Source organism: Pogona vitticeps, chromosome 5, assembly GCF_051106095.1.
Source record: "Pogona vitticeps strain Pit_001003342236 chromosome 5, PviZW2.1, whole genome shotgun sequence".
Lineage (NCBI taxonomy): Eukaryota > Metazoa > Chordata > Lepidosauria > Squamata > Agamidae > Pogona > Pogona vitticeps.
The window spans coordinates 83187726-83210733 of NC_135787.1; the positions used below are offsets into that span (position 1 = coordinate 83187726).

The 23008-nt window shown below is 42.5% G+C and overlaps 1 protein-coding gene and 1 non-coding gene across 6 annotated transcripts in view; both read right to left on the minus strand.

Annotated features, from left to right (window-relative positions):
* The window catches only part of RBPJ (recombination signal binding protein for immunoglobulin kappa J region), a 57507-nt gene that overhangs the window by 11189 nt on the left and 23310 nt on the right, over positions 1–23008 (minus strand). For 3 of the 5 annotated variants that reach the window (XM_078394042.1, XM_020780411.3, XM_073001113.2), the window contains exons 2-5: positions 11412–11450; positions 11013–11108; positions 9322–9487; positions 6588–6762 (exon numbers count right to left, since the gene is read on the minus strand). In XM_078394042.1, the coding sequence (XP_078250168.1) occupies positions 6588–6762; positions 9322–9487; positions 11013–11101 (430 nt within the window). In that variant the 5' untranslated portion in view covers positions 11102–11108; positions 11412–11450. The remainder of the gene's footprint in view (positions 1–6587; positions 6763–9321; positions 9488–11012; positions 11109–11411; positions 11451–23008) is intronic. The other 2 variants (XM_078394041.1, XM_073001114.2) reach the window with 1 other exon arrangement.
* On the minus strand, positions 1721–1884 carry LOC140707948 (U1 spliceosomal RNA). Its single transcript, XR_012088077.2, has one exon. It is a non-coding gene; the product is annotated as a U1 spliceosomal RNA (small nuclear RNA).

The following is a 23008-nucleotide window of genomic DNA, read 5'->3' on the forward strand; positions in this document are numbered from 1 at the left end:
AGGTTCGTGCATAGATCTCTATAGAAAAGACAGTACAGTAAAACATGACCTACATTCTCCATTTGGGCCATCATTACACAGACACAGGCAATCTGAGACAGGTATACAGTGGTGCCTCACATAGCGACGTTAATCCGTGCAGCAAAAATCGCTGCTAAGCGATTTCGTCGCTATGCAATTTTAAAAAGCCCATAGAAATGCATTAGAACCTGTTTAATGCGTTCCTATGGGCAAAAAACTGACCTTAAAGTGAAGATCCTCCATACGGCGGCCATTTTCGCTGCCTCTAAAGCAAGGAATCCGCACAAAAACACAGCGGGCGGCCATTTTGGAACCGCCGATCAGCTGTTAAAAAATCATCACTTTGCGATGATCGGTAAGCAAAACAGGGAACCGATCATCGCAAAGCGAAAAAACCGCATAGGAAACATCACAATGTGATCGCTTTTGCGATCGCAAAAAGTTCATCGCTAAACGGCGCGCCCGTTAAGTGAGGCACCACTGTATGTTGAAATCTTCCCTCCATGAGCTTAGAGGGTAAAACATTATGTCTCGCTAATGTGAGGGCTCTTCTGGTCTTTGTTGACATTGTGCTTGTCAAATATGAAGATATTATAAAGGCATTATTAGTCACAATACTGTATTTGCCTAACTGGCTCATATGCTCTTGAAGTTCTATGTCCCAGATTCTTTGTTTGAGTGCTGCTTTAGCGTCAACATGCCCCATTACCAAAAGAACATTGGTGGAAAAGCCCCTTTGCCTTATTTCTTTTGTAAGTTGTAGTTTCCATGCTGATTGAAAGGAGTCAAAAAGTGACATCTGTGCCAAGCCTTCTGAAGATAAGCTTTAGCCAGTAATTAAACATGTGGACTTTGACGCATGCTCTTATGGTGATTAGGCCAGCCTCCAGTCAAAGGGCTACATTAGGTGTACAGGGGGGTACAGTCAAAACAGATGTCAACAATTTGGTTTGAACTACCTCGAGAGGACGTAGGTCAGATAAAGCAAACAACTGGCGCCCGTAGAGCATTTGAGCAACAACTTTAGCCTTGAAAACCTGAACAGCTGAGGGAATATGGTGACCCCCTTTGGTGTGAAAAAATCTTATTAATGTCACTGCACTTTTATGAGCATTCAGTGCTGCATGCTTTATGTAGGGGCCCCAGGAACCCCAGGCATGAAGGATTATGCCCAAATATTTATAGCTCGAAACCTGCTCTATGGGATGACCACTGATAACCCAATTGTGCTTTACTCTTCTTCTACTGACCACAAGAACTTTCGTCTTCTGGTAATTAATTACTAACTGCTCTTGATTACAGTAGGAAGAAAGCTCCCTCAAGAGTCTTCTCAGTCCCACATATGTTAATGAGAGTAGAACCGCATTGTCTGCATAAAGCAGCACTGACACACAACATACTGTATTTTTCGCTCCATAAGACGCTGTTTTCCCCCCAAAAAAGTAGGAGGGAAAGTATGTGCATCTTATGGAGTGAATACTTTAAAAAAGGGTTCAGCCACCACCACCCAGAATACTCCCACTGCTGTGCTAGGAAGCCTCTGAACCAGCACCAGGGGCTGCTTGCCATGGCAGCCACATTAGACCTCACCACTCTGCCATCTGCACTGCTGACTTTCCAGGACCTGCCTCCTGGAAAACCAGCAGAGGGCAGTGAAAACACCCAAGGACCAAAGGGGAAAGAGTGATTCTAGAAAGACCAGGGGAAATCACAAATGCAGTCCCCCACTACCACAAATTACGCAGTTGATTTTCCCACATTTGGGGAAATCACAGGGATAAACACATCCAAAGTGCAATAGATGGGCCTTACCCTGGGAAAACCACTTTTATAATAATGGTATATCCCCTGCCAGGTATGAGTTTGAGTGGCCCCTGAACTTCCTGCCCCTTTCTGTGCCCTGCCCTCCAAAGGCATGGTGACCCCCGGCTGCATCTCCTGCTCAGAACAGGGCTGCACAGCCCCAGTCCCGCAAGAGGCCAAGAGAGCTCCTCAGTGTTTTGGGGTGCCCCGCAGGACCTCCATCAGGGGCTGGGTGTTCCTCACACAATCCTCCAGTGCACAGGTATTAGCATATCTGCCTGCTTGCATCACCCAGATGGCTTCTCTATTGGAGAAGCAAAGCAGGAAGGAGTCTCTTTCCCTTCACCTTCTGCGGAGAAGTTAGACGTGACCAGCCAGATGTGGGGAGAAGCAGAGAGAGAGAGAGAGAGAGAAAGAGACAGAGAGAGAGGAGGGGAACAAAAGCTTCTAAAACAAATTACCAGTAAGTTTAATAGGCCTGAGAATGGCGAGGGGAAGATAAAGTTACTACTAAGAGCCTGCTGGATGGGGGAAAGGTGGCTAGAATAGCTGTCTGTAGTTCAGAGCTTGGCAGGAAACTGCATCACTTCCCCATAAATTAAGCCCAAATAGAAGTAATTTTGCAGATATTTAAAACATTAAGGGACCTGGGGGGGAGGCTAATGTGTATTGTTAGCCAAATTTCATTCTGAAGCACAGAATGATTAAAAAGGCACTGAGCACATGCAGAATAAAGTTCAAAAGAGAAACCAGTGACCTAACACTCCTTTCCTTAATATATTACCACTAAGGCTACAGGTTTTATTTGGTGTATTAGCTAACCACAGTTTTTATGGACTCATCAGGAGTAAGGCAATTTGAATTGCAGAGGACAGTTCGTGTCATTCTGTCAACTCCTGCGACGTCGCTGAAACTAGTTGTATTGGCTCTTGCCTTTCCATTGGACTATTTCACTGAAGTGGAGAGGGGGGATTTTCTGCTTGGGTAACAGCCTATCCTCCATATTATTTTACCCAGGCTTCATGCCCTGGAGAGGATACTCCAGCTTTGCATACAATGTCAAAACACTAGACGCTGTTCCAAGTCCTCCATACAGAGCACGTTACCATAATCTCTCCAGACTGAAGGATGCCTATGAAACAAGGTGGGTGCCAGTATACAACCCTGTTTGACGCCATTGAAAACTGGGACTGGATTAGATAGAACTCCAGCTGAATTACAGCGGACTCTCAAGTGGGTATTTTCATACAGTCGTCTCATTAGCAGAAGCAGTCGTCTGTCTATGTTCACAGATTCAAATTTAGCCCAAATTTATTTCTTGGGATAAAATCGAAGGCAGACTTAAAATCAATAAAAGCTGCATACAAGACTCCTCCCCCTTGGGGGGAGGAGTATTTATGTTATAGGATAAAGCCCTGATCCAAGGTAAACTTTCCTGGCCTAAATCGTGCCTGCACATCGCTCAATATATTTTCTGCTTGAAGCCAGTCCGAAAGCCTCCCCAGTAGCTATCTTGCATACAACTTACTGATTGTACTAAGTAGGCTCATTGGATGGTAATTAGCAGGGTCTCCGCTATTGCCTCATTTAAATATTGGTACTATAGTGGCTAATTCCCAGTCCTCTGGGATACAGACTGTATAATTAATCCAGGAAAACAGGGCGTCCAGGACTGAGGCCCACCAGTCCAGGTTGGTCTTCAAAAAGTATACTGGGATATAATCAGCACCAGCAGATTTAGCCGATTTTGTTTGGCAAATTAAAGAGGAAATTTCACCTGGGGATACTGGGGGCCAGTTTGGTAAACTTTTGTAAGGTGTAAACGAATCTGAAGCACTCTCAGGATGCACAGCGTAAATGCTCTGAAAATACTGTTCACAGACCATGGCAAGGATGCAGCAGTCAGGTTCGGGAGAGTATTCCTGCATACCCCCTGCCACAATCCTCCAAAAGGAGGCTGAGTTCTTAAGTTCAGATGCTAATATCAGTCGTTCCCATCTCTCTCTCTAAGCTTGATACTTTTTCCTCCCCTGGCCTGTCGCCCTCAATGCACCCATTTAGTAGGGCTAAATCCAGGTTGTTGTCCAGCTGCATTATGCACAGACCTGCATAATTACAACCTAGATCCTTAGACTGTCTTGGGAATAGATATCAGGAGTGGATACAGTCCCGGGGGATCATATAAAATTGAGCATAGATAGCCTCATCATTTTTTTCCACTTCTGACATTAAAATCCCCTAGCACCATTAAGGAAGCTGTTGGATATAATAAAACCAGGCTACCAATATATTCTGTTAGTTTAGCCCAGTGGTCTTTAGACTGGGTACGAGCTGGCTGCGGGGGGAATATAGACATTGACAAGCAACAAAGGCTGTGTAGTAAAATTCAAAATGGCCACCAGTGCTAGGTTACAGCTTGGCTGGAAGTTTACAACTGATATCTGCAGCTTCATTGTTGTAAGGATGGCCATGCCACCTTTTAACTGGCCACCTTTCACACTTGGAGCTGCTTACTTCCCTATGGGACCACGTCTTTTGTAGTAATAAAATGTCAAAGTTAGAGACATACTCTGTAACGTATTTAACTGTATTTAACTTTTTTTGTAGTGTTGTCCAGTTTTACCTTGGGGAAGAGCACCTCATTTCGTTGCACCCACTTGTGAGCGCAATGACAAATAAATTTCTTATGTCTTATGTCTTAAAGGCAATATTCCCAACCTTGGCTTGCCACCCTGCAATATTTCAAGATAATATTTTTACAACAGACTTCCTGTGATGAATTATTCCAAGTTCATGAGTTAAGTGCTGCGGAGTCTCCTTATCGATGCCACACATTGGAGTTGATTCCTGACTGAGCGCTACGTTATGCGCTACCTGATTGTATAATCCCGCTTCATCTGTAGCATTTATATCCATGGCAGTTAAAGGAAGTACTTGTGTAGAGCTATCAGCCCTGCATCAGATCATTTTGTTTTGAACATAATTGCCACCACTAAATTGGTACTTCCAGGCCTCATTGAAATTAGGGACTGCTTCAAACTTTTGTTGATCTATGCTCATCAGATTGGCAGTGGATCTCCTCCTCATCTCATTGTTTCCTCTAAATCTTCTCCTTTTATTTCTTTTATACCTGCCTCTGTTCCCTATGAGAACAGGAATAGAGATGCCCACAATGGAGTCAGAATTCGGAGGCCACTGGCTAACAGGTTGTTCTTTGGAGCGCTTGGTGTGCGAGCTCTGAGTGCGCCAGCCAGAAAGGACAGGGTCAGCAGACGTTCAGTGTATATCATCCTGGGGTATCTACTTGAGCTGGTTGATGTTTCCATTTTGCTGTCCTGTGTCGTTCTTTCCTTCCAGTACTGTGCTGTTGACTCTCTGATCCCTTTTTGGTTGCTTATCATTTGGATGGAAATTATTGATGTCACGCTTCTTCTTTGGGCTGGTTGTGGTAGAGTCCAATAATTTGAATAGGGGATTGAATTTCAAGCCCTTGGCTTTCTTGCCTGTATGTTTATGATCCACTTTGAACTTTACTGTCTTGCACTTGGTTTTATGAAGCAGAATTACCGATCTGTTCACCCACAAACTTTGCGAGTTGCCATTCTGAATACTTTAGCAGAAGCAGGGAAAGCATGCTTCTGTCCATCACCATGGGTGTAACCAACTATCATCCAGTTCATTTTTTCCAGGTGCATCTTCTACAGTGACCACTCTACTTAGTCATTATTGTAAGTTAAGTAAAAACAATGAACACTTTTTTAATATGTTAAAACAAGTTTTACTTAGCATAAACTTCCATGGACTGTGGCCTACTATTGGCTGTATGGAATGTGATCTGAATAGGCAGATATTTATATGCTTGGGTGGGAGCAGGTATAAAGAAACAGAAATTCAAAAGATATAAACACTAATGATTATTTTAATAGTGGTTCATAAAGTTATTGTGAGGTGACAAGAACCATTAGTATATTCAAGTAATCCACGTGTGAATGGCAGTGACAAAACTCTGTATAATCCAAACTGAAACCCTATGGGTGTGGGCTGCTGAGATGCACCATTTCACATGCTGCAGAGGTGTACAATTTCTCAATGGGTGGTAGAACATGTCTGAATGCAAAGCGTGCTCTGTTATATCAAATATTCAACTAAGCGTACTGAGGATAGCAGCAGAAAAAAGTCTGGCATAGAACTTCTGATTGTTTTCTGTATTTACGAATTATCTTATATGGGACGCATTTAATTGCTTGATGTACCCCATAGCCTGAAAGTGATGCAACATAACAAGAAATATGTTCTAGATGGCTCTTGCATATAGGTTTCAACTTAAGATTTGACAGTGCGGTAGCAGCAGAAAAAAGCAAAATATTTTTCAGAAGTTAAAAAGTGTCACTGCCAAGGTTCCCTTTAAGGTGCATGCCTGCATATGCGTGCACGCCTCCAACCCCTCCACACAGGGCTCCTCCTCCTCCTCCATGCACCCACAGTAATTGTTTTCAGCCCCTCTGGTTCTGGCTGCGCGGTGGGGTGGCACTGCTTGTACAAAGGGCAGAGCCCCTCCCAGTGGGGTTGAAAATTAGAGGGAACATGCTGTGTTTGTTATAATGGTTTATGGCTAGGTTAATTTCCAAGTTCAAACCATTATTTTATTACGTTTTACTTCACTTACCAATCCCAAAATAGGACTGAAGGTACCTTTTCCTCATTGAAATCACAACATACACATGACGGCAACACTATTCTGTAAGAAACTTTAAAATACTTACAATCCGCATTTTTTAATGACTGCTTCTTTTTAGAAGGTTTGGAGATTACTTTGATCCGCTTACTCAGGAACACGCCAATATCGTCACTGTTGCCATAGAACATTTTTACAGATAACATGAAGTGCTTTCGCTTGTCAGAATCAGATATGTACAAGGTTTTAGCTGTGCAATAGTTCTGTGGATAAGGACAAAACAGCTTGTTTTGTATCTCCAAAAAGCAACCATAGATTAAATCACTCATGGATTAAATCACGGGAAGACTTTGTTAAACTGGAACAAAAGAGATTTCATTGACAAATTGTGATCTACTTCAGGTCATAATAAATGTGAATCTCGTACTATCACATGTGCTTATTATCCCTTTTCTTCCATATCGGGAGTGAACAATAAGTAAACTGGATTAATATCTTCTTTTGAATATATAGTGGTGCACCGCATAGCAACATTAATCCATTCCAGGATTAACGTCTCTATCCGGATTCTTCGCTATGCAGGGGGGAACCCATAGGAACGCATTAAACTCTGTTTAATGTGTTCCTATTGGGGAAAAAACTCACCAGTAAGCGAAGAATCCCCCATCCGGCCGCCATTTTCACCGCCTTGGTAAGCGAGGCGCGAAAACGCTGCGGGCGGCCATTTCCCCCCAGCTGGGCAGTGCAGGCTTCGGAGAGACTGCGGGGAAAACCCTCCCCCGTGGTTGCTCCGAAGCCTTCTCCCCCAGCTGGGCAGCGCTGGCTTCGGAGAGACCGTGAAGAAAACCCTCCCCCGCGGTTGCTCCGAAGCCTTCTCCCCCAGCTGGGCGGCGCTGGCTTCGGAGAGACCGTGGGGAAACCCTCCGCCGCGGTTGCTCTGAAGCCTTCTCCCCCAGCTGGGTGGTGCAGGCTTCGGAGAGACCGCAGAGAAAACCCTCCCCCGCGGTCGCTCCGAAGCCTTCTCCCCCAGCTGGGCAGCGCTGGCTTCGGAGAGACCGCAGGGGAGGGCTCCCCCGCGGTCCTTCTGAAGCGCCGGTCAGCTGGGGGAAAATGGGGCCTATGGGGAAAAAGGGAAAAGCGATTTTTCCCCATAGGAAACATCGCAATGCGATCGCTTTTGCGATCGCAAAATCCACATCGCTATGCGGATTTGTCGTTAAACGGGGCGCTCGTTATGCGAGGCACCATTGTATTATCTTTGCAATAATATAAAAACAACAAAGAGTTTCAACAAGGTAGTCAGTAACATTCTAGCCAAGTTCACACAGTTCACTGTACAGTAGTTTCCTTTCAATAACTAATGTTCATGCAGCCTGCTGACTCCTGCTTCTCACCTTACAAGAATGGGTCAAACTGTAAGGGTACAGACTACCATGAAATGAACAGAAAGCCAGGGTTTGCTTTTGGTTTATAAAGCCTGGTTTTCTTGGAGCATAAAACCAGAGTTATGGATTCTGATGTAACAGTAAGGTGTCAATTTCTGGTTAGATTCAGCCATACACACAAAGTAAAAGCAAATGTGCTGATTGCGCCTGAGTGCATAGACAGGACTGAGACACCATATGACTTTTCACATAGTACATAAAATGTTACCAAAATATAACAGCATACTAAAAATCAGAAAGTTAAGTACATGATGAGTCAGAAAAACTGAACAGGTAAATCTAGATACTGAGATTGAGCTGAAGGTTTAGCTCTATTCCAAGTGAGTGAAATGTAGGTTTCTGCATGTGTCTGTAGGTGTATGTCTGTGGGGAGGAACTCCCAAAATTCTGGTTGGGGAACTGTAAGAAAATTTTGGGAGCTGGCATTCAAAAAACACACACCACACAACTGAATGGCACTTCCCTTTTAAATTCTTTAGCAAGTTAGAATCACATAACCTGCAAATTAATAAGCAATTTATTCACAACCTCCATTGGTTGCATATCTGACAATAACATTATGATTTATCTTAATCAAGTTTGCACATTGCTGTAAAATATGCAATTAACTACTAAAATATTTCAGATATTTTTGTTGCTCAGACAGCTTCATAGATTTGTTGCAATTAAATTATGCAAGCTCCCAGTTTTTACAAGTGGCATGTTTGGCCACATTTTTGATCCAAATAATACCATCAGGAAAGGTCACAGCCACACATGCATCTGGAATCCCTTTTAAAATGTCATAACACCCAAAATTATTTTAATTGTAAAAATGAATAAGTATTAAGGTGTATTCACTGAGGTTTACAGTTGGTGTTTGTAACAAATGGAAAGTCTACATATATAGTTTGTTTATTCTGAGAAAAATCATTTAGTGTGGTGGTCCCCAACCTCCAGTCCATGACCCGGTCCAGGCCATGGCCTTGGCAGGACCGGACAGTGGAGACAGATCTCCCACCCCCCTGCATGCACAGATGCATGCATATCCCCCACACACATGCACACCCCCATGCACACATGGAAGCACTCATGCCCCATATGCATGCACTGACACACGCACATACTCCACACACCCCGCATGCACACACGCCCCCGCCCCATACACGCACAGACATACTCCCACATGCATACACGCACGGACGTTCAGACACAACCCCCGGCCGCACATTAAACCAGTCCACGGTGCCAAAAAGGTTGAGGACCACTGGTCTAGGGTAAGGAGGGAACAGGAGACTTGTGTTCAGGACATTAACTTGTCAACCTGGCCTAAAAATGATTCAGATGACCTTCAATACATAAACATATTCATAAAGTATGCAAATGTACCCAGCTTACCTTTCCTTCTAGGTTTAACTGTTGCATTTCTTGGTCACTATTTCCTATTCCAATAAAGGCGCATGGTTGAGATTCTTGCTCAGAGCACCCATCCCGTTCCATCTGTTCTTTTTTCTTCTTCCACCCACTACCCATAAGATAGACACATGGCGGGGGGCAAAAAAACCTGAAGGTTAAGTTCAGAGCATTAGAGTCATTTCTTATTAGTGGTCAAAACTTGTTCTCTGTGCAAATACACATTTAGAAAAATCTGCACCAATTAAAACTATAGCCTGCAACATATATACTTTAAAAAAAGAGGATCTACAGGTATTACCGTATTTTTCGCACCATAAGACACTTTTTTTCCCACAAAACAGGGGGTGGAAAGTCTGTGTGTCTTATGGAGCGAAGAAAACATATTATATTTTCCAGTTTTCTTCTCCTAAAAAATTGGTGCGTCTTATGGAAAGGTGCGTCTTATGGAGCGAAAAATACGGTACTTATTTTGTGCAATTTATTTGCTCCTGCCTAGTAGTCAAATAGCAGAAAATTATCTTTGACTGGGGCATGAAAGTCTCAGTTCAAGATTTTACAAGTGATTACTCATAACTTTTCTTACTCCTTTTAAGATGAAGCTGAGATTCTCAGGATGAATTTAGAAAAAGTAGTATGGTAGAATTATAGAATATACACAGTCCTACCCTTTCCCCAAAATAAGCCCTACCCTGAAATTAAGCCCTTGTATGATTTTTCAGGATGCTCATAATATAAACCCTACCCCCATAATAAGCCCCAATTAAGTGAAACCCCATCCTCCACCATTGTGCAGCAACCAGAAGAAGATGACATGACTGTATTTGCATAATTGTAGATTGTTATACATGAAAACAATAAAACATCCCCTGAAAATAAGCCCTAATATGTTTTCTGGAGCAAAAATTAATGTAAGACTCTTGTCTTATTTTCGAGGAAACACGGTAGCTTCATAACACAATACGAAATTATATGCACTGCTACATATTGCTAGTAAGTTGTGGTCATGATGCAGCTCTTCGGTAAACCACACCAAATTCAATGGGAGAAAATCAAACATGTTCTTACTCTTTTTCCTCTGACAAGATGCTTAACGTCATCTGGCTCATATCTAAATTTAAAGTCATAGTAAAGACATATCTTCTCTTACAGTAACTGCTTCTATGGCTCCATGAAAGGCTACATTATTGTAAGGCGGACAATTTTACATTGCAATATTTACATATTTTAAAGTACAGTGACGAATGGAAAAATCTGAATTTTTAGAACAAAATACAAAACAAAACATACACAAATTCATCTGTGACATGACTCATTTTGACAGGTTTTAAATGACTAGATAAAGAATTCCAAAGCACAACTGAATTTATATGTAGACAGATGGAGCTCCATTCAAAGCATTAGAGCATGTTTATTGCTAAGTCTCAAGCAACTTCTTTTCAGCCATGAATTTAAACACATACACACACACAACAGAATCAAATCTATGTGTATGAATCCTACAAAACTGATTTTGCTATTTTTTTACTGCACTTCATCAAATTCTATTTCAGAAATAAAAAAAGAACATATTTCAGAACAGTAAAATACCAAGCACCATTTGCAAAACACTTTTCACACAATTGCAAAACTGAATAATGGAATATATAGTTCCACGCACCAATTATGTTCCTTACCTCTTTTCATTTCCATAGGACTTCTGTGCAACTTTTGCATGAAGGATTAGTACTGTTTGATCACCTCGCTCCTTTAAGTAGTTTCTCATAGCTTCCCTAAGAATTTAAAACCACAATAAAATAGAAATACTTACTAAAAATCAAAACATGAGAATAAAACAAAAATACATAATATATTTAGACCTAGTTAATACCAACAGTGGATGAAGTTGCAAAACTGTTCCTACACTATTTTTTTCAGACTCTATGTGGTGACTGCATGGATAAATCCCTTCCCAATGGGAATACTGCTGCAAGTAAAAAAACAAGTGTATAGAGTAAAAGCTAAGCTAGAATTCTTTTTCAAGAGTTTTGCAATCTCATCTGCTTCTAGTTAATAATACATAATACAAATCTCACCTGGTGAGTCGTTTAGCTGGAGGTCGCTCACCAAATTTCCTGTAATTACAAATGAAAAGATGGTAAAAAGTTTTGCTGTCTTTTCAAATATGCGATTCTCAGTTCCCCTATTTCTTGAATCTTCCAAAATTTTGTAGAATACAGTGGTGCCCCGCACAGCGAGGTTAATCCGTTCCGGATTAACCTTCGCTGTGGGAAACATCGCTGTGCGGGAGGGAAAAAGCCATAGAAACGCACTGAACTTTGTTCAATGCGTTCCTATGGCTTTCAAACTCACCGTTCAGCGAAGTTCCTCCATAGGCGGCAGCCATTTTCGCGCCCTCCCCTCGCAGAACGAGGGCGCCAAAACGGCTGCCATCAGCTGTTCGGCGGGTCAAAAATGGCCGCCGGAACAGCCGAAAGGGGCCGGGGCGCAGCGTTTTCGCGCCCTTGGTAAGCAAGGGGAGCGCGTGAAAATGCTGCCGGAAGCCCCGAAATGGTTGCACGCAGCCATTTCGGGGCTTCCGCAGCGTTTTCGTGCACTCCCCTTGCTTACCAAGGGCGCAAAAACGCTGCGCCCCGGCCCCTTTCGGCTGTTCCGGCGGCCATTTTTGACACGCCGAACAGCTGATCGGCGGGTCGCAAAGCGAAGGTTGGTAAGCGAGCAGCTTACCGACCTTCGCTCTGCGATTTTCGCCCATTGGGGCCATCGTTGTGCGATCGCTTTAGCGATCGCAAAAGGGTCACCGTAGAGCGAATTCATCGCTCTACGGTGCGCTCGTTGTGCGAGGCACCACTGTATTTATGTCAACATGGTTTATTTCAACAAAAATATACATACAGGTGTTCTTATCCCATGTAGTTTTTCATTTTTATATATACTGTAATTTTTTTTTCTGACAAAGACTAAAGCAGAGTTTGGAAAAGTTGTGTTTTTGTGCTATGATTCTCAGAACTCCCCCAGCCAGTGGCAACGTTGGCTAAGAGATTTTAGGAGTTTCATTCTTAAAAATAAAATAAAATAAAAACTCTCCAAGCTTCATAAAGATATGAGCATTCCCACTGCTAGTCAAATATCTTCTAGAACTATCAATGTGAGTCAGAATGAGATCCACCATGCTACTACACTGACAGCAGTTTTTAAAACTGCATGGATTATAGATATAAACCAAAACTGTTGCATGACTGTTATATAATACAAGTAACCATATAGTAATTATAAAACCATTTTAGTAATTAATATGTTTTACTATTACACTAGAGAAAATGGTTCCAAATGTATTTTCAACACTATTTGGAAAATAATCATGTTTTTTAAAACCACATTTTAGAACTCATACTCCATTCACACAATCAGTAATTTTTTTCTACTGTGTATTTTCCTACTTTTTTCTATAGCACTTGGACATGAATGCATCCAGACAGAAATCCACACAGAGACCATGAAATCTTCCATGAGAAGCTCGGCTGCCTTCTTCACTGTGGCACCTACACTTGATATCAGTTCCCAGTTGTGCTTCGCCTGGCTCCCTCCCTCCTAACATTTAGAAGGCTGCTGAAGCTGTTGTTTTTCAGAGGCTTTTTCATGCAACTCTAGTTGATTCTTATGCCTCCTATTCTGCCTTTTATCTGGAACCTATGCTTCTTGTGATATGCTGTGTCTAGATGCTTAATTGTTATATTGATAATTCTTTTTTCTTGTGTTTTATTTTACCTAGTGTTGTAAACAGAATAGTGCTTTTCACTAATGGGGTGGTATATAAACAGTTAAAAAAAACCATTTACCTATCATCTTCCACTATATAAGATACATTTCTATTTTAAAACCAAAGTTTTTTTAAAAAAAGTGTAATACTAGAATTCATTTGCCTGTTGAGACAGCTGCATAATTATTCATTTTGGCATTTATCCATGTCCTGCTTCATTCGCAGTTCTGACAAAACAGATGTGTTTACTAGTCTCAATAATTTTTTTCTGTGCTCGTTCCCTGCATTTGATGCTTATATATTTACTGAGAATACATCTATTTTGTATATACTGTATACTCCAAAAATACAACCTATAAAAGCCTTACAATAATTTCTTACAATCTTTACAATTTTAAAATCTGTTCTTACCCTCGTTCTTTTCTCTTATTTTATACTGTGCTTGGGATATATGTCTAATCTATTATAATTCCTCTATTAAATGAAGCATAATCTATCTCTTTAAAAAAACCTAGCTACTGAAAAATCTACTGAAAATTGCACAAATGCAGCATTTAACTCCTTCACCAGTAAATCTTCACCAGCTTCAGTGTGTGTTTGGGTGTCCAAGTCTACATAACCATCTTCTAGTTGTTCTTTTACATGAAGCTTTGCACTCTATAAATATTATAATTAATAATATAATTAGCTTTGAGAAGAGAAGACAGGGGAGCAATAATAGCCTTCTTTCAATACAGTGGGCCCTCGACTTATGAACTTAATCCGTTCTGGAAGGACGTTCGTATCTTGGAAAGTTCGTAAGTCTTTCCATTTCCCACTGAAATGCATGGGAACGGAATTAATCCGTTCCAGCATTTAAAAAAATAATAATAAAATACAAAAATAAAAATAAAAAGAGCAAGTCCCACGCTGGGACTGCAAAAATAAAATTAAAAAACCACACACAAAAACCCACAGAAACATAACCCCCTAGTCCAAACCCACCCTCCAAAACCCACACAGAAAAGTTTTTTTAAAAAAGGACTTACCAGTCCGAAGCCTGCTGGTGCTCTGCTGCCTCTGCGCAGCCAGGGGCGAGTGGCCAGGTGCCCAGCCAGCTCTAGCCTCCCGGCGCTGGGTTAGCTTCGGTGGCTCCAAAGCCAAAAAGGTAGGGAGAAAGGGCGGAAAATTTGAATTTCCTGCCCTTCCTCCCTTCTTCCGTCTTTGGAGCTTTCAAAGGGCTTCCTCCAATGTCGGGGAAAGCCCTTTGAAACCTCTGAAGGCACCGATCACGGCGGCGAGGACCCCCAGGGAGGTCTCCTATGGTGGCATGCAAGCCCTGGGAGACCTCCCCGGGGGTCCCCGCCGCCACAATGGGCGGCTTTGGAGCTCTCAAAATGCTTCCTCTGACATCGGAGGAAGCCTTCTGAAACCTCCAAAGACAAAAAGGCTGGGAGAAAGGGTGGGAAGCCGGGCAGCCAGGGAGAAATCCTTTCACCTGATGCTGAGTCCCCTTCACAACAGCTGAGCTCAGCCCAGCGCGAAGGGGACTCAGCATTGGGTGAAAGGAGGGAGCCGATTTCCTCCGACATCGGAGGAAGCCTTTTGAAAGCTCCAAAGGCAGGGAGGAATTTGAATTTCCCGCCCTTTCTCCTTGCCTTTTGGGTTTGTAACCCGATCCGCGTTCACAAATAGGGTATACTACTTGCGATGAGATCGGGTTCGTAACCCGAAATGTTTGCAACTAGGGCTGTTTGTAAGTGGAGGGCCCACTGTACTTGAAGATTGTCATGCAGAGGGACAGGATCTGTTCTCAATCACCCCAGACTGCAGAACACATAATAAGTGGCTCAAGTTACAGGAAGCCAGATTTCAGTTGAATATCAGGGGGAAAAAATCCTGACAGCGTAGTACAAAAATGGAACCAGTTACATTGGAAGCTGGTAACTTTCTCCACTTCAAGACAACCATCTCTCAGATAAATTTTGATCTGGATTCCTGCATTGTGTTTGGACTCAATGGCCTTAAAACCCCTTTCAAGTCCATTATTCTATGATTCTATCAATAGAGCTGGATAGCTCAGCAGTTTAAGAATCTGGCTGCAGAGCCAAAGGTTGGGAGTTCAATTCTAAGATTATTATAATATCTTCTATTACTTTCCTGCTCAATGCCATAGTATTTGCAGCTCTTTGTTTGTGCTGAAATTATATATTTATTATATAAATAATAAATGTTCTATATCCACAATCAAATTCAAAATTCAACTATTCTTCAACACATCATTCAAGAAGAAACACAAAACAGTTGCTCTTTTGAGAGTCCTTCTCATTCTGATAAAGTCCACCTCAAAATATTTTCTACTGCATCTCTATATAGCATACATCCAGGATGTACTTATTTTAATTATTTTTCTTTCAGCTTTTCTTTTCCTCCCTTTCCTGCAATTTTTTCTCCAGTTCACTAAAATCCTATTAAAATTACTAATATTTCCTAGCCCTGAAATGCTGGCTGGGTTGTTCAGTAAGTTGGTAGTTCAGTTCCCCACTGTCCCTCCTACGAATCAGCCTGTGTAGCCGTAGGCAAACTGTACAGTCTGAGAGTGCTCCCCAAAGAAGGGAACAGTAAGCGACTTCTAAGTATTTTATACCTTTAAAAAACCCTAGAAAGGGTTGCCATAATTCAGAATTGACTTGACAACACATAAGTAGTATTATGAGTCCTGAAATATGTTTGCTCAGATGACAAATTATCATTTCTAATCTTGATTTTCATCTAGCTGTACTACCTCTTTCTCTCTCACACATATGTTTTTCTAAAGTTCTTGATTCCCTTCTCCTTCATTGTTGGACTCATATTTAACCATAAATTATCTCATTTTGTTAAGATAATTATCATTCTTTCTGCTTTTCATATGAATATAAATAATTTAGTCCAAACAGACTGGTGATGCAGGGATAGCGTGCTCCAACCACAGAAATCAGGCAGCCCGCAAGAAACAGTAACCATTTCCTTCATTGCCCAGCATAATTCTGAACAAGCTAGTGACTTTTTTAGGGTTATGTAGAAACTAAATAAGCCAGCTCATTACCAGTTATTGAAAATCTATAGGAATGGAGTTTCAGTTAAACAATTTTTTTAAAAAAAATCTGTTTTAATTAGCATTTTTCATAATCCAGCAATTACCCAATTTACTACCACTTCTAATTTGACATTGCAGCATACACAATAAAACAGAAGGTGGTTTGGATCCTAAGCTAGATTCCAGAACAAGACTGGCAAAAGAAAAGATAAATCAATGCAGGTAGCATCCTAAAGATTAACTGTTTTTATTTCAGTGTTAACTTTCATGGATCAAAATCCACTTTCTCAGATACAGGAGTGAAAATACTGTATAATGCTTGTACAGTGGCGCCCCGCATAGCGATGTTAATCCATTCCAGATTAATCGTCGCTATGCAAAAACATCGCTAAACTGATAGAAAAACCCCATAGGAGCGCATTAAACTTAGTTTAATGCATTCCTATGGGGCCCAAACTCACCGTTCAGCGAAGTTCCTCCATAGCGCCGCCATTTCCGCGCCCTCGGTAAGCGAGGGCAGGGCGTGAAAACACTTGTGGTGGCCATTTTGGGCACTCGACGGCCATTTTGGAACCGCCGATCAGCTGTTGTAAAAACATCGCAATGTGAAGATCGGTAAGCGAAACGCTTACCGATCATCGCAATGCAAGTTTTTGCCTATCTAAATGTCGCAATGCGATCGCTTTTGCGATCGCAAAAGCGACATCATTATGCAGATTCGTCATTAAATGGTGCACTCGTTAAGCGAGGCACCACTGTATATTTATACATGATGGTTGGATAAATCAGCAAGTTGAGTACCTAGCTGTGGAGTCTGAGATCAGGAGAGTGAGATTCTGAAATTAATTATGGAGGAGTACAGGGTCAGACATTACTTGCCAGCTATCTGTATAAGCCTTGTGATATAAGTTTAGTTCAAGAAAATTAAATCCACCTTTGGAAAACCATAGTTCCGTCTGCTTAAGTGAAAAATAGGGCAGTAAAAGGACATACAAAAACTTTCTAAATACAGTGTTAACTTGAGTTTGGGAAATGCATAACAGAATACCTGGAAAAACACACAAATATCCACTGTAATTCACACATCCTATTGAGAAGAACGGAGATCTATCTCTGGACCATCTGACTCGGGTCTCAAATTTTGGCTGCTATTTAGCGGCAAATCTCTACAGGAAAGTAGAGATTTAAGGCAAGTGTGACATTATCCAACTAGGCTTGGACCACCTCTAGTCATCCTTTAGATTAGATTAGACATCCTTCAGTCTCGACAGACTATGGTAACGTGCTCTGTATGGAGGACTTTGAACAGCGTTTAGTGTGGCTGAGAAGGCCAATTCGAGAGTGACAATCCCTTCCACATTGCAGACAAGTGCAATCTGCCCTGTTAGTGGCTGGGGGCTGCCCAGCTTAAGGTGGGCGGTAGCTACCTGGGGAGGTGCAATGGCCTCTCCCACCATTGGAAGTAGCCCCTGGCATCATGCTCTACGCCAACCGAGCAAAGACTTATAACCGGTAGCTGCAAGTTCCCGTGTTGTTTCGACACTCTATGTGAAGTTGGAGTGTCCTCTCCAGGGCATGAAGCCCAGGTAAAATAATATGGAGGATAGGCTGTTATCCAAGCAGCAACCCCCCTCTCCACATCACTGAAATAGTCCAATGGAAAGGCAAGAGTCAATACAACTGGTTCCAGTGACATTGCAGGAGTTGCCAGAACGACATGAACTGCCTCCTGGACTTCGGCTCTGGATTTAACCTCGAAGCCTTTTCCATCAGTGGATATAGCCACAAGGCAGTGGAGGCTTGAAATCAGAGTTTTCCTTCTCCTAGATGGGCTGCCTTCCAAGGCTGATGAGCCCCACCTATACGGCTAATTAAAAACACTTAAAATATCATGAGAAAGACCTTACATTTGTAAAATTTCCTGATTCCAAGATAAAATTGTCCTATTGTTAAAATTTAGCATCTCTTTAAAAGCAGGTAGTACTAGATCCCCTTTTTCAATTTCAGCCAGAATTTAATAGCATGGGTGTGTACTATAGACAGGCAAAATGTGACATCACAGCACTTTGTAAAAGCTAAAAGGACAATAACCATCATGTCCCAGAAAACCTCACTACAAAGAAGCTAAAAAGTCCAAGGCTCTATGTACATAAAAGAGTAATGTTTTGATCCAAACATCCCTGTAGTGCTAGCTTTACCATTTCCCCTCACTTAGGCACTACTGAGGTTACCATTACAATCTAACTATTTCTAATACAGAGTTTCAAAGGCAATAACTCCCTGAGTCCCCTCATTAAGAGAAAAAAGACTACAAAGAAAACTAAATAAATAAAATAAATAAGTTATTGAGCATACTTATTTTTCCTTGCTTATAATTCAACTATATGAGCTACAGCAGGAATGGACAATATGTAGCCCTCCACATGTTTGACTGCACCTTTTCACTGAGCATTGGACATGCTAATAGCAGTAATAGTCCTGCTAGATTTGGGGACATCTTAAACTTAATTTACAAAAAAGCTGTAAATTAAGTAAGTTTTGTCTGCTTGGTATTTAGCAAACGTGCACAGAATTAATAATCATTACTTAGGTGAGCCCTCAAGTACCTCGCAAATGCATCAGACACATCTAAAATCCTCTAATGAAACTCAAGGATTCCCTACCAGAGCTGGCAGAATGCAAAGCCAGAAGCTTGCTTCTTCTGCCCATACCAGACAGATTACTCAATTTCAACTGTCGGTATCTATAAGGCTCAGTAGGAAATTACAGTGGTACCTTGCTAGATGACGACCCCGCTGTATGACGAATCTGCAGGACGGTGACTTTTTGCGATCGCTATAGCTATTCGCAAAACAGTCATTCCTATGGGGGAATTCCGCTGAACGTCGAGATTAGGTCCGTGCTTAGCGGACCGTTTATTTGCAAGACAACAATCTTTACAGCTGATAGTCGGGTTCCTAAAATGGCTGCCCTGTGTTTTCCAGACCCATGCTTCGCAGGGCAGCCATTTTAACAGCTGATCGGCGCTCAGAAAATGGCTTCCCCATGGACGATTTTCATTGGACAACGAGGTAATTTCCCCATTGGAACGCATTAAATGGGTTTCAATGCATTCCAATGGGGAATTGTTTTTCGCATGACGACGATTTCGCTTAACAGCAATTTTCCCGGAACGGATTATTGTCGTCATGCGGGGCACCACTGTATGGGAAATAATAGGGATGGGCCTTTCACGTTCTTTTGTTCACTTCCAAAAAGAAAACCTCTTAAACACTACTGCTTTGTGTTAGCAACAGAGGGACATGAACATTTTGTCTTTTCTTTGTATTTCACTATTTTGTGTAAGTTTTTTTCATCCCTTGTTTGTCAAACTGCCCAGGAATTTTTTCATGTCATAGAGTTGTCAGGGCTTCAGTCCACAACAAACTAGATTGTCAAGGAGGCAGAAGTTGGAATTTTGAAACTGTAAAAGGGCCTGGATTGTTTGGAACTCATTATGAATGTTCCTTCTTTGTTTCACTCATTCTTTGCAAACTGCCCTCTGTCGTCTTGTACTACTTGCCTGCCTGCCCCTCTGTTTTGGATCCTGTCATTTTTTCTTGATGGGGGGGATTTTCCCCATTTATTTGGATTGTTTTTGCTGCTGTCACCAGGTAGCCTGCTTCTGCCAATGTGTCTCCTTGTGATTACAAGTGCTACCTTGACTTACGAACTTAATCTGTATTGGGATGGCGTTCGTAAATCGAAACGTTTGTAGGTCGAGGCACCATTTCCCATAAGAATGCATTGAAAACCAATTAATGTGTTCCAAGGAGAGAAAAAAATACAAAAAAATTAAAAATGAAACACTGCAAGTCCCACACTGGGACTGCAAAAAAAAAATCACCGAAAACCAAAACAACACAGCACAGAAACATAAGCCCCAGCCCAAACCCACCCTGCAAAAGCCACCCAGAACAGTTTTTTAAAAAGAAAAAAGAAGCACTTACCTGTCCAAAGCCTCCTGGATCCCCTCGCTGCTGCGATCTCCGCCACTGTAAGGCTTGAACCTGGCCGGGGTGCTTCGGCCGCTTGCCACCAGCTGCAGCGGGGGCAGCGGTCGCCCAGCGCTGGGAGACTTGAGCTGACTGGGTTTCGGATCAAGCCTCCTGGCGCTGGGTGACCGCTGCCTCCGATCGTGGTGGCGGGGGACCCCCAGGAGAGCTCCCCGGGATCCCCACCACCATCAGAGACCTCCTGGGGATCCCCTGCCACCGCGATAGGCATCTTCGGAGGTCTCCGGAGGCCTCCTGGGGCTCTGATCGCAAGGCAGGGGAACCCCCACGAGGTCTCCGATGATGGCGGTGAAGCCCTGACGGTCTGATCACAGTGGTGGGGAAGCAATTTTGAATTTCCCGTCCTTTTCCGCTGCCGCGATTGGACCCCAAGGAGGTCTCCCCGGGTTCCCCCGCCGCCATTGGAGACCTCCTGGGGGTCCCCCCCACCATGATTGGTACCTTCAGGCTTTCCCAGTGGGTAGACCGGGCCTACGTTTTCCCCAGGTAGGCCCGGTCTACCCCCTGGGAAAGCTTGAAGATACCAATTGCATTGGCGGGGAACCCCCAGGAGGTCTCCAATGGCAGTGGGGACCCCGGGGAGGTCTCCTGGGGGTCCCCCCCACCACGATCGGAGGCAGTGTCACCCAGCGCCAGGAGGCTTGATCCGAAACCCGGTCAGCTCAAGTCTCCCACCACCATTGGAGACCTCATGCGGGTCCCTTTTCCTAACTGTTGGGGCGAAAGAGCAGCCTCTTCGCCACCAACGGTTTGAATGGAATGAAAAAAGGCAGGGGAAATTTGAATTTCCTGCCCTTTTCCCCTGCCGTTTTTTTTCATTCGCAAGTCGAGGATCCGTTCACAAGTCGAAGCAACATTTTGCGAACAGAACCATTCATAACTCGAAACATTCACAAATGGAGACGTTCGTAAGTCAAGGTACGACAGTATCTTTTTGATCCTCACCACCACCCCAATTTCTTGGAGGACTTTTGGCTCTTTGTTTTTTCCTTTCTTCATGGTGTGTGAGTGTTTGCTCCATGCCTCCTGCTGTACTGGACTCAGAGAAGAAAAGGAAGGCATTTAGTGTTGATGGGCAAGAATTCTCCCTATATCTAGCCATTTTGGTTTGGTGGAGTTTTAATTGTATTGCTTTCATTTATTTGCCTGCTTGCTTTTCTTGGCTTTGAGGAGAGGGTCTCTCTGTGTGTGTGTGTGTGTGTGTGTGTGTGTGTGTGTGTGTGTGTGTGTGTCTGTGTCTGTGTCTGTGTCTGTGTCTGTGTCTGTGTCTGTGTGTTTGGTTTTCCCTATGTGGGAAAGTGTGTTTTATAACTGTTATGATTATTTTACTATGCATTTATTCTGTTAAAGGTGTATATTTTGGTGAGGGGTTTTGGGGGAATCTTTTTTATGGTGGTTATTGTTGTTGATTGTACTGTTGCCTGCTTTTCAAGTACATTAATTCTCTGTTGCTCTGACTTTGTTTTTGGGGATCAGTTTTTATGGGTTCTTTAGAGCTTTTTAGACTAGCACCATAAAACACAAATAAAAAAATATATAATGACCCAAAATAGGTGGTGCAGAGAAATAAGAGACACCAGGTTTCCAAAATGAGTATAACACAATCTGTTGCAAGCAACCTTTATCTTGTTATGTGGCATCAAGTAACATCCAATGTATGATGACCTTAATAGAATTTGCAACATATGCAACATATTTAAGGAATGGTTTTACTACTACTCACTCTCAATCTGTTTCCATGGCCAAGCAGGGACTTGAACCCAAGTCTCCTAAGCCCAAATTTTTCATTCTATCCACCAGATCACATTGGTCATTCCTCTGAACAATGGGACATAACAATTTTTTAATTTATTTCACAAGAGAACAAAAATATATTTAAAGATAGAATGTTCTTCTAATAAATAACTTATAATGTAAATCAGAGTTAGAAGGAAGCTTAGAGGTTCTGCTATGCTACCCATTGTTTATGGCAAGATCTATAATAAAGGATGATGCACCTGTTAGAAGGAGGAGGGCTCAACGTGCCATGTGAGCACACTTGGGAACCTGAGAAACTGTTATGGACACCACCATAAAACAGCTGCTTCAGTTTGCTTACTCACAGAGGAGGCATAAGTTATCACATGCCCACAGACTACAAAACAGATTTTGGTCTCAGCCTTAAATGCCCTAACAGCTATTTGGCCAAACTCAGCAGAACATTCTTATTTCACAGACAGAAAACTGGTGGTGTTCCTAATCCTTACCCCAAATGATCTAGCGCGCACACACAAACAAAAACACAAGGGAAATGGACAAAGCATCAAAGATAGCTCCCGACTACTATCAGCATCCAAATACATCAGACAGCAGGGCTCCTTCTCCACTCTCCTTAGCAGGTGGCCGGAAAGCAACATACTACAGTGGACCCTTGACTTACAGACGGCTTGACTTACAGACGGCTTGACTTACAGACTTCTCTGGCCGCAAAATTTAGGTTTGACTTGCAGACTGAGATTTGACTTACAGACCAGAAAAAAACCAAAATGGAACAAAAACGGCCTGTTACGGGATTAATCGGTTTTCAATGCACTGTAGGTCAATGGAGACTTGATTTACAGACTTTTTGACTTGAGAACCGCCTTCCAATACAGATTAAGTTCACAAGTCAAGACCCCACTGTATCTGCCAGGAGCCAGACATTTGTCCCATCCTTCTTGGGAGGAGAGGAAGGAGAGGAAAGAGGCAGGACAACTGGAAATCAGTGCTTCACATTCCAGACACCCATGGTTTTAAAAATCATAAAATACAAAATCAGGA